Source organism: Chroicocephalus ridibundus, chromosome Z (assembly GCF_963924245.1).
Source record: "Chroicocephalus ridibundus chromosome Z, bChrRid1.1, whole genome shotgun sequence".
Lineage (NCBI taxonomy): Eukaryota > Metazoa > Chordata > Aves > Charadriiformes > Laridae > Chroicocephalus > Chroicocephalus ridibundus.
Window position 1 is genome coordinate 29,554,425 of NC_086316.1, and position 11,968 is coordinate 29,566,392.

Sequence of the window (11,968 nt, forward strand, 5' to 3'; positions counted from 1 at the left end):
GAGCCATTTGCATCCATATTACCTGTAGAAATTGAGCATCAATGTGAGCCATTTGTCTCTTTCTGTGAGCTTTCCTGGGTAGAGAAAAAATGATTTGCTTAAATTATGATCAGAATTCAAGTCACAAAATTTGTGCTCCAATTTAAGCTCAAACCTCCAGCAAATGAGGGTTGTTAGTTCAGCAGTTACAATAAAGGCATTCAGCAAAAATGTTGTCATGTTTTGTATTTACTTTGCTTGCACACTGACAGTGCTTGCAATATTGAGGCTGCACTGTTAGGGGAAAAAACAGGAATTGTTTTTGAAATACCTCTGTTGATGGTCCAAGTGTTGCACTTAATATATGCTTTTTATGCATGTTTTAGTCTAGATTCATGGAATTCATGTGCTGCACAATAAGTAGGCTGCCATCTGCCTGTAGTATGCATATATTTTTCTTCAAGTCAGAATCAAAGAGATGCCAGCAACAGAAAGAATGCTTTGATGCTGGATAATAACTTTTTCACCAAAGCAAAACTCACAGTGACTGCCCACTGTAGATTTTGTCTGGACAAGAGAGATTATGTAAAATAAAGGAAATTAACTCATAGCCTGAAAAAGATAAGACAAGCAGACTTTGGCAGGATAATGTAGATGCAGCTGGAGTGAGGAAAATCACCCACTAATTTGTGTAGTTTAAATAATTTTTGAGATACTAGTATGATTTTTCCATCCTGTAAAGTTGGCTACTAAAAATAAATAATACTGAGCTCTAGTGAATAAAGCAACGGGAGTGTTTACGTTTTGGTAACATAAAGCAGACATACGAACATGTGGGGAGCAAGCTGGATGTGGCCTGAAAGCAAAGCCGAAGAGCCTATATTCCTATGTGTTAGTCCCTGAATTTGGGACATATGATGACCAGGGACATGACTGGCTAAGAGCAGAGCCAGCTAATGACTGCCCAGGTTTTGTCTTCAGTCTTGTTATGCTAACCCAGGTCTTGACTGTTAGCTAAAGGCTGATCAAGGTGTGGAAAAAATGCCTTTTCCACTCTTCTGTACCCCTCGTTGCTTTGTGCATTTAAGTGTGGTGTTCTGCCCCCCATTTTGAGACCAACATAAACCTACATAATACAACTGCTTTACACTTAACTATTAATGAAGTATGTAGCACAGTTTCTACGACTGATTCTAGTCACATTCTTGGGCCAGTTTTTTTCCTGTTACTTTAGTGAATGAAGGGTTGTGCTCTCTTTGGTCTACATAATTTTATAACATGACAATTTTGTAGAAAATTAAAAGTTGTTTGAAAAAAAAAAAAAAGCTGTAATTGTTCTATCTTAAGCACATTGCTCCTAAACATGAGGTATTAGTAATAGTGATCAACAGCACCTAATAGATGGTCTGGCTTTGTACATATAACTAAATCTTAAAGCCAAATCCCATTCTTCTTCCATTAGTCATCTCATTAAATTCATCTGGGCCACTTGCTTAGCTTTGAACTCCGATTATGCACATGCGTTTAAATACCCAGGCTGACCTCCCAATCTGGGTTAGATCTTTACAGACTGCTTTTGCTATCTGATCCCTAAGGTTGTTGTCTGATTAAAGAAATTTTATACCATTTGAGTGTAACATTGTAAAGGTATTGAGCAAAGGTGCTGTAGGTACAACTTTTAAAGTATGTAACTGATTTAAGATCTAAAAAAATGGCTTGGGTACTGAAAGCATATATTTTAAGACTTGAAGATTTGGGTACCTGAAAGAGAATTTCAGAGGATTTCAGGCAGCAGAGACAACAGTGAAGTCTGAAAACCTACGCTTTGCTCAGTGGCTGTCTAGCCTCGGCAGCAGTCAGGAGGTGCTGCCTGATGTGGCTAGTCACTCACTGGAGGGGACTGGCCCTGAGCTGCTCTGGGTTCCTGGCCTGGCCATCCAATTTGTGATTCAGGAGCTGGGTGTGCTGTGGCTGAGCCCTCAGGAGCAGAGAGTGGAGTATAACCTAACGGGCGTGTTCAAAGTATAGCTAATGCACTAGCAGAACCAGAGCCCTAAAAGAATATAGCACGCTCCTATGTCCCACATTTTTATCTTTTTTTCCTTTCTGACAACCTTGAAGGTTCACCGAGTGAGAGAAAGGCAAGAACACCTGGATTTCATAATCCAGTGGTTCAGGCAGTCAGCTGGAAAGAAGAGTCCCAGGTTGTGATCTCTGCTTTTGTTGTAACTTGTGTATTTTAGACTGATCGGTCACTAGAAATAAATAAATCCACTGTATTATCTGGAGAACCTCTGCTAGCTGTGGGACCTAGACTATAAAACGCCTCAAGCAGTGTGCTCTATTGCTCCCTTCTAGGGATAGTGCTATTCCTTTCCACCACTTCTAAACTAAAATGTGATGTGTACAAAAGGACTCTGATAGAAGGTTTATTTTCAAAGAGAGCTTGTGCTCCCTTGGTACTCTGACTACACATGGCATGAACTTGGCATGCCAGCTCTTTTTTGCTGTGACAATTCCATATTGTTCTCTATTCTGCTGCAGATAGCCTGAAGGGGACTTGCTGGCTTAACATCCAAGACAGTCGCTGTGAAGTCAACATCAATGGTGCTACACTGAAATCTGAATGCTGTGCTACCTTAGGAGCAGCTTGGGGCAGCCCGTGTGAACGATGTGAATTAGGTATGCTCTGATAAGCCACATCTCTTGGGAGAAGAGGGGAAGTACCACTAGACAGACGCTCATCATTTTCTGTATAGAAAACAAACAAACAGACAACACACAAAAACTGTGAAATGAAGTTGTCTTATTTAGCATCGCTTGTAATCTCCACCATCAGAGATCATTCTAATTACTTTGAAGTTACCAGGAAATAACATGTGAATAAATCTTTTAATAATTACATATGTTTCGTCTCCACAGGAACTGTGCATTGGGGTAGGGAAGTAAGGACTACAATAATAAAGTGAAATATCTGGTAAAAGTCTTAAGGGCATTTTATGTTGTGGGCTGTTAACACTTTTTCCAGCTGTTTTCCAGCACATAGCTTATGTTCAATTAGTATTACTGTTAGATTACAGAGTTAGGTCTACAAGTTGGAAGCAGGAATGCTAACTGTGTTTGTGGAAAAAGTACTGTGCCGCATTCTCCCCATAAGGTTTGAATAATGCCACTTGCAGCAGAACCAGTGTCAGGATGTTTTGGCCTTTCATTTTTAATTGGAACAATAACTGTGGGCACATGTATCCCATCTAACAACCATGGTGCAAACAACATCCAACAGAGCTGTGAACTGTGCGGTACAGCATCAGGCAAAGATATTGCTTTGGACTCCTGGAAGCAGCATGGTCAGATCAGACTGGTAAAACTAATCAAAACCTAAGCAATATAGAGAGCTAATTAGCTCAATCTGGATACATTTGACTATTTAGTTTCCTATTCTCTAACTAGTTAAATTTCAGCAAGCTTTCATATCACTCATCATGCTACATTTTACATGTGTATCCTAAAATAATGTCATTGCTTAGATCCTTTATTAAGCTGCCATGAAAAAAAAGCTGTTACTGATGACTGACATCACTAAAGCTTTAAATCTTCAGGCAACTTTACAGGAAATTTACCTTTCAGCTACATCTGAGTGCAGAGATTGATATGATTAGATGCTGAGCATTCCAGTCTCCATTAAAGAAAGCACATGAGAAAGTAATTGTCTAAGATTTAATTTCCTCAACTATTCACTTGTTTTAAATAACATGTATGAGTCAGTACTTTTCTTGATTGAGGCTAGAACACTCACCACCTTACACAGTCACATTATTACAGAATACCAAAGATGCATTTATTTTTAAATTATTTACTCCTGTATTTCTGTCATTCCAAAGCAGTGATATATCTTTCTGGCTTGATTCCAGACACAGCTTGCTCAAGAGGATTTGCCAGAGTTAAAGGCGTTACCTGTGAAGGTGAAGTTTTTGCTTCTTACTCAAGATGTATTTTTTTTTTCCTTTGAAAATGAGATAAAAGGGCATTTATGATGTTGTTGCTTTTCTCAGGCATAATCATATCAACCTTACATGAATGCCTTCACAGTTACTGACTGTTGGGAAGTGTTATGTTACACTGTTTGTTGGATAATATCAAAATGATACAGAGAGAATGGAACTGCTCCTTCGAAATACATTTAATCCCGTTAGGTTTTCCTCTCACCCACCCATATCCATCATCTTGTCTAGGAGAAGAGAATGTGGCGTCTTCATGCCCCATGACTTGAATATCTTGAGACTGAGCCACATGCTTATTCAGAACAGTGATCAGATGCTAATACAGTATGGATGAAGGCCTCTCGCTTTCTTTCATGTAGCTTTAATTCTCAATAAAGCTGTAGCTGTCTCCTTTGAGTTAACATATAACTCAACTCTTTGTTTCCCCAACAGATGTAAATGAGTGTGATGTTTTCCCGGGGGTTTGTCCCAACGGGCGGTGTGTTAACAGCAGAGGTTCATTTCACTGTGAGTGCCCTGAAGGACTGACCCTGGATGGAACAGGGCGAGTGTGCTTAGGTAAGAATGCACTCAACCCTGCCAACTTTTTAGGTGCGTCCAGCAGTTGTCCAAAATTATTCTCAAATGGGTGTGAAAGGATGTTTTATTTGTTTCTGAATTCCTCCGAAAGCAGTTTGTTAAGCATACATTTTAGTTTATGCCTGCTTAGGTATCTAATGCCCCTGCCAGTTCAGGGGAGAGCTGTTAATCCCTTGGGGGAATACGAATGTTTGTGTTACGACTTGTTTTGCCCACAATGCAGTCAATAGGTTTTGCTAGAGTGCTGCCCTTACTCTGACTCCCATTCACAAACAGAAATGTCTAGCTCACTGGGAGCTAGATGATAAGAGGTCAGGTGGTCAGCTAGCAGCTTGTAATGCGGGGTAAAAAGTCCTCTCCTCTGTTGCTATCTAGTCATTTTGTGAAACTCAGATACTACCTTGTAGCATGAATATGCTGGTGCAAATTGGTCTGAGAGTAATCAAAATGAGTGTAGATAAAAGTAAGACTTCATCTTTATTGTACAGATTAATATCTTCTACTGACAAAACATGATGTCCACGAAAACATACATTTCTCTAGGAGAGACTTCAGGTATAAAAAATACTGAACCCCTGTGTAAGTTCACAAAAATAGAAGTATCCTGTAGCAAGTGTAATTAGTGTTATTAGTCTGCATCTTTAGAAATCAGTGGTCAGAGATGAAAAAAGATAAAGTCAGGGTACTGGATGTTTAGAATACATTCTGTAATTCATATTATTTTTTCTTGACAGTTCTGAGGACTGTAAAAATATGATTACTGACAGAGTTGATTTCTTTTAAGAAAACAGTGCAGCAAAGCAAAAAAAAAAAAAATTCAGCCCTTGCTTCATGTCAAGAATTTTCCTACCCTAACCGTTATTTTTTATTTCAACAGTGTGCTCTTTCCTCAAGCAGATTAAAATATAAGCAAACACTTTTGCTTTAATTGCACTATGCCTTACCGATAGTTGATACAAACAGTTACCAGGTTGTGGGGATTTTTAACGTTAATTTAATTCTAGAGATGTTTTTTAAAATAAGCAGAATTTTGAAATGAAGAAGGTGGTACAATCAATATAAATGTCTCGGAATAAAGAAACAATTCAAAACGAAATCTGCCCACGTGCACGTATCCATTACATTTGTGCTTATCAGATGCAGTTTTGCATGTTAGGTTTTACTTTCTATTCCACCCTCCCCCAAGCCCCACAAACTTAGTAGTTCTGTTGCCAGTCACTGGCATCTGTGGCCATCAAGCTGGTATTATTTCTTAATGAGAAATTTGGTTGGACAAGTGTGAATTTAATTGTGGTTGATAGATACAATGAAAAGTTTGAACAAAGGAGCCATTTTCAAACAAGACACAGGATTCCTTTACCCTCAAAGATATGTTACCTTTTCTTATTTTAATGAAAAAGCAACCTTTTATATTACAAGATATGTGCCTTCCATGCAACACAAGCAACTGTGCACTATGTCACGTATTTCTAAAATATGTTTATTTCCTGCTGGATCCACTACAGTGATTTTAGTGCAAACAAATATTTATTAGCAGTATGTCTGCTGAATCTCTGGAAATGAAAATAAGTATCATCTTGATGTGGAATAGTTTACAGGAAACCATAAATAGTCTTTCAACAATTTCCATTTCATATACTTGGTTCTAAATTTTTTAACTTCAGATGTGTGTAAGGTAAATTTATATTATAAATATGCACAACTTTTAAGGGCTTGTATGAAAAACAGTTCAGCAGCTCATCTGTGTTATTTTTAGATCTTACATCTTTTTCAAAGCTTTTTGTGCTAAGCATTTAAGAGTTCTGTTAGGTTTGCTAAAGCCTAACTTCCAGTGCAGTATATCATATATATTGTGAAACATTAACGTTTATATTTATCCTGAAAATACAGCTTGACCTACAGTCCATTTCAGTCATTTCAGGAGGCTCTAGAGTATGTCCAGAAGTTATTTTATCAGACAAAGTGTGTCTTTGTGATCTTCCTTACACACTGAAAATAATTCTATTTCCGTGGAGAGCACTAAGCTACCAATAACTTTCTGTATAGTATCACAGACGTCTTCTCTAGCACTGCTGTAATTGGTATTGTCCATTTCCCATTATTGGTATTATTTGCCAGAGTTTTGGAATTTGGGCATAGAAATTCTCTTGTGTTCTAGAAATTAGCATGTGGAGACACATTTTTAGTACCAATTTGTTATTTTAACAAGTACTAAATTTTTTTCTAAAAATTTTAAACTATTTTTCTTTACTGAAATACAAAGAGGTGAAAAGTGTAGAATGTACTGATGCTTTCAAATGGGTTATTATTGTTATTTTTCACTGTATGTGAGATAACAGCAAAGCTGATTTTTTTCTGTATACATACCAGCATGTGGTACTTTTCCTGACAGTTGGGTATGCAAGTATAGATGCTGCCTACACACTTGGTTGATCTATCTTTTTGTTGACTTGCTTTTCTGCAAATGAGACCCATGAGTATAACCATAATTATTTTTCTGGAAACCACATTGTTTTCTCCTGCTAACCGGTGTTAAAGTAAGCCTAACAACCGTGAGCAATTTTTTTTTTTTCTGTATTCCTTGTATTATTAAATTAATTTAATAATATAAATATAGGTAGGAATATTTTTTTTTAAATTAATGTAGGTCAATTTGTAGATGAGAATACCTGATATATTAAGGAAATACATGTCTCTGAGCTATCAAATACACATAGAAACATAAAAAGCAGAATCATGTCAGAGTAATGGTATATCTTGATATTGGGAGGCAGCAAAATAAATGCTTGTACTTTTATGTGGTACAACAGAGATCCAGAAACTTAACTATAGTGCAATATTAGCAACTTCAAATGACTGAACTTTGTGCAGAAGTGTAGAGTCTTAAGCAGAAATCTGTCTGCCAAAAACTGAGCCTTACACGTACTCGTGCCTCAGAAATAGGTGCTTCTGTAAAACAGAAAACTTGAGCAAAGGTTATAATGCGTATTTGTTTTTGTAAAATGAACAGATATTCGCATGGAGCAATGCTACCTGAAATGGGATGAGGATGAGTGCATTCAGCCTGTGCCTGGCAAGTTTCGTATGGACGCCTGCTGCTGTGCTGTGGGGGCTGCCTGGGGCTCTGACTGTGAGGAGTGTCCTAAGACTGGCACCAAGGAATATGAGGCTCTGTGCCCCAGAGGTCCTGGCTTTTCCAACAGGGGAGATATTCTAACTGGCAGGCCATTTTATAAAGGTAATGGTTCATTCTTGGATCTAAAAATGAATTACAGGTACACCTGGGTGAATATTCTAAGAAAAAGCCAGGATTTGTGTCTACATTTGTTATGTACTTGAAATAAGAGATATTATAACAATGTTTGCCTGAAAGAGCTGACCTTACAGGCGGGAAAATCTCTGCTCACATGGGGCTCAAGATGTTACAGGCACCTAAACCGAAAAGGTGCAAAGTTTGAATTTGGTAAGGAGAAAAAGGAAATGACTACATCAGAACTGAAGGCGGGGGGAACTCTAAACGATGAGAATAACAGAAAATGTGCACCTTTTTTAAGGCAGTGCTTTACAAAGAGTGAACTGACGGTCAGATAAAGTTCCATGAAGTCAGGGAGTTAAGATGTAAACGTAAAATATTACTAAAATTTGTCCCAGCTTCTCTGAAAGAGAGACTGAGGAAGGATGAGTTCTTTCTATGGTTTGCGCAATTAATAAGTGATTAAAAGGGAAGGGTGTCTGTCGCATTAAAATTATGAGGGCAATGATAACAAGGAGCTGCAGTGATTAAGAAGTAAATAAAAGCCTTTTGACCAGTTTTTACTAGCTTTAATTCCTGTAGTGCAAAAACAAAACTGAAGAAATTGCAAAATGTTAAGAAACCGTATCTGAGATATTCCAAGTGACTGAGATCTGTTAAGAAAAGCTGTAAATTTCTGTGTGCAGACGCTGAGGTGATCCAGAAATGTTTTGGTATTTTATTTTTAAAAGGATGTGTTCTGAAGGATTTGTCTTGAAATATGTCGAGTTGCATGAGAAAACTTTTAACAGATTGGACCTCTGCTTCACCATAAACAAGCTCTCGTTTTCAGGAGTTACCATTCTCAGGCAAAGTTCTGAATGTTCCATGGTGATTTACTAAGCAAATAAGGAATTTAATAATAATATAATTGTTTGGTTTTATTAAAATGTATTTAATTAGAAATAATAAGTTCATAATTATTTAATAATAATAAAATCTTGTCCCTTCCCAAGATTCTTGTAAGGATTTGCTTCTTGTTTCTGCTTTTATATTTGGACCATGCTTTTCTTCCATTTACACTAATACATAGGAGATAGAAGTTTGCTTCATCAAAGATGATTCTTGGGTAAGGACATTCATCCAGCAAATTATATTGTAGAGTGTAAGAGAAGCTTATTCAAGTTTGTAAGTGCTGTTGGGGGTGTGCATATGAGAGAGGCTGACACATGAAAAACCTTTATTTGTCTTATGCAAGATCCTTTAACAGCTTGTTGCTATCCAGCTGTCCAGCAAAACGCATTTCGAAGAAACATTTCATTTGATATTCTACAAAAGAGAAATTACTCTTTCCTAAACTGAGCTCCATATATCATTCTGGCAATCTCAATTTAAAAAAAAAAAAAAACAAAAACCAACCAAACAACAAAAACCAATCAACCAGGGAATAGTTACATCTTTTACAAGCTTGCTCAGGAACACCATGAGTATTCATTGTGTTAGAAAGCAGAATAGAGCACAATACACGTATTGGTGTCATGGTCACTGAATTCACTGAATTTGGTTGATTGCTGGTTAACATAAACTTTTAATTACTGGTTCAATTATTGAGAAGCAAAGAAAGCATAAACAATTCAACAGGTAGGGAAATATCTTTTCTGCCTTACCCCCAGGCTCAGCTTCAGCCCAGCACCTCTCCTCCACATTTCCTGGTGTCCGGCCCTGGTAGTCCCACGGATGAGATAGTTGGCAGCACAGGCCCTTGGGGACACTGAGATGTTCTGTCTTTGTCACCCCTTGTTGCTTAGTCTTCTCTTTCACTGCTCCTTCCTTCTTATTCATTTCCTGTGCCCTGGCATAGGCTTCTCCATGGGACAGAGGCCCTCTGGGGTGTTCCTGCTCCAGCATGGGTTCTCAAGCCCATGCTCCTTCAGGATGTCCCAGACCCAGTGTGAGTGACTCATGTACTGTAGTCCCTGGGATGTGTCACTGCCCCAGCATGGATCACCCACAGTTCATGGTCCCTCAGGGATCTCCCTACCTCAGCAGGGGTTGCATGTGGGTCAGAATCCCTCAGAAGTGTCTCTGCCCCAGCATGCATCCTTCATGGGCCACTGTGTGTCAGGTTATTCCTGCACCTGCCTTGATCACCAAGGGATCAAGTCCCTCAGGCATGTCCCTGCCCTGGCATGAGTCAACATGGGTCCTCAGGGGTGTCTCTGCTCTGACATGGGTCCTCCACGGGTGGCAGTCCCTCAGGAGTTCCTCCTCAGACATGGAGTTCTGCCTTGCAAGAGTGCGTCTCCAGTCATGTCTCCAACAAGGACTGCTCTTGCATGCCTTCTCCGTTTCATTTTTCCAGTCTCCTAATCTGTTTAGGAGGAGGCCATCCCTCCAGTCCCCTGCAACATAAACCTTGCCTTCCATGCCCAGTACAATTGCTAAGAATGAACAGGAAATTCCCATTAATTTTACATATATTTGTGCTTAAGAATGCTCTTTTCTTTTGTTTTTATTTCATAGATATCAATGAATGTAAAGTATTCCCTGGTATGTGCATGAATGGTAAATGCAGAAACACAATTGGAAGTTTCAAATGTAGATGTAACAATGGGTTTACTTTAGATATGGAGGAAAGAAACTGTACAGGTAAGTCTTGCATTTTCCCCAGTTTTCCCTAGAGTCATAGAATAATCCAGGTTGAAAGGGACCTCAAAGAACTTTCTGTGGGAAAGGGAGCCTAGATGACATTATCTAGCACCCTGTCCATGTTGAAAACATCCCATGATGGGGACTCTACCACATGCCTGGGGCATTTTAAATTAACTTGCACTTGTTACATAGCGTGGTTATCTGAAAACTTAATATCATTCATTTTCTTCAGTTTCTAAGAGCTTAATCATTGGACAGAATGGCCAACTGTCTTAAGTTTCCCTTTCAGAAAGTGATTCTTCAATAAACGTAACATTCTTCTTGTACATGTACATTAGGAATTTTTTTAATTGGTGTGAAGATGCTCAGGTCATGCTCTATCAGTACAACATGAAAAATGAATAAGGAACACCAGCGAAGCCAAGTTCAATTTTTTAACATACAGATTAACTTCATTTATGTCCCTTACTCTCTGGTCAGTGTATTACCAAATGAATTTAGAGACTCAACTGCAAATTAATTTCACTTAGATTTGACAGCCAACCACACACAGAGGCACCCATGCAATTCTGACATCAGTGCAACATTAACTCAAGAAGAGACATGCATTTAATTTAAAAGTTTAATATTTTTTTTATTCACCGTCTGGAAAAACTGAAACAGCAGATAAGCTTGATAGTTTTCTGGTTATGAGAACCTGGATGCCTGCATTGTGGGTGGCTGTGTGCTGAAAACGAAGGAGGTTTTGTTATACTACACAGGCGTCTATGAGTGAGTCTGAGTAACGTGAAGTGTGGGTGGTAAGGCATGTTAACTGAGGTTGGTCTGGATGTTAATGTTGCCCTAACTGGTGATTTCCTTGTTTTTATAGTGATTGCATTGATGAGAAATGCATTTAACAAACTTTATTTCTAAACTAACAAGAATAGGTCAGAAAACTTCTCCTTACAAAAGCTTTTTTTGGTTCTGTTTTCCATTGAAGGATTGTTCTGATGAAAATGTTCCACTGAGCAGCTGTAGAGAGCCAGGTTTTATTAAATGGAAGAGGTTTTTTGTTTTAAATTAGCAACAAAATGTTTTATAAAGCCTACAGGAGGCCAGATACTCTAACATCCCAGGCCCACCACATGGGTTACCATCCAGCACCTCCACACATCTGTGTGTGAGGGCTGAACTATCTTCACCTGGAAGAAACCTGGCCACGGGGAGTGACACAGAGGCAAAAGAGTCTCTTGAATGTGGTGAAAAAAGAACTGTTTTGAATCTTTAGCAGTTTCTTTAGTTAAGCTTATACTTGCCTAGTTTTCCTCAGCCACTTACACAAATGAGTCTACTGCACAGCTCAATAACTTACTGCAAACATGTTGGTGCTCTTCTCAGTTTTCTTCCTCCCTGAACTTCTTGGATGACAGAACCAATCCTGTGCCCTATCCTGGACTAACGTCTTCATTGTTTCAAATATCCTGTTATTTTTATTTCCTGTAAAGACTTCATGATTTCTTAATATATAAAAATTAGTGACACA

General features: G+C 38.5%; 1 protein-coding gene across 2 annotated transcripts in view; it reads left to right on the forward strand.

Annotated features, from left to right (window-relative positions):
* Positions 1–11,968, forward strand: part of FBN2 (fibrillin 2) — a 174,896-nt gene that overhangs the window by 104,716 nt on the left and 58,212 nt on the right. For both annotated transcript variants that reach the window (XM_063319662.1, XM_063319663.1), the window contains exons 21-25: positions 2,524–2,661; positions 3,891–3,941; positions 4,413–4,538; positions 7,570–7,797; positions 10,315–10,440. In XM_063319662.1, coding sequence (XP_063175732.1) covers positions 2,524–2,661; positions 3,891–3,941; positions 4,413–4,538; positions 7,570–7,797; positions 10,315–10,440 — 669 coding nt within the window. The remainder of the gene's footprint in view (positions 1–2,523; positions 2,662–3,890; positions 3,942–4,412; positions 4,539–7,569; positions 7,798–10,314; positions 10,441–11,968) is intronic.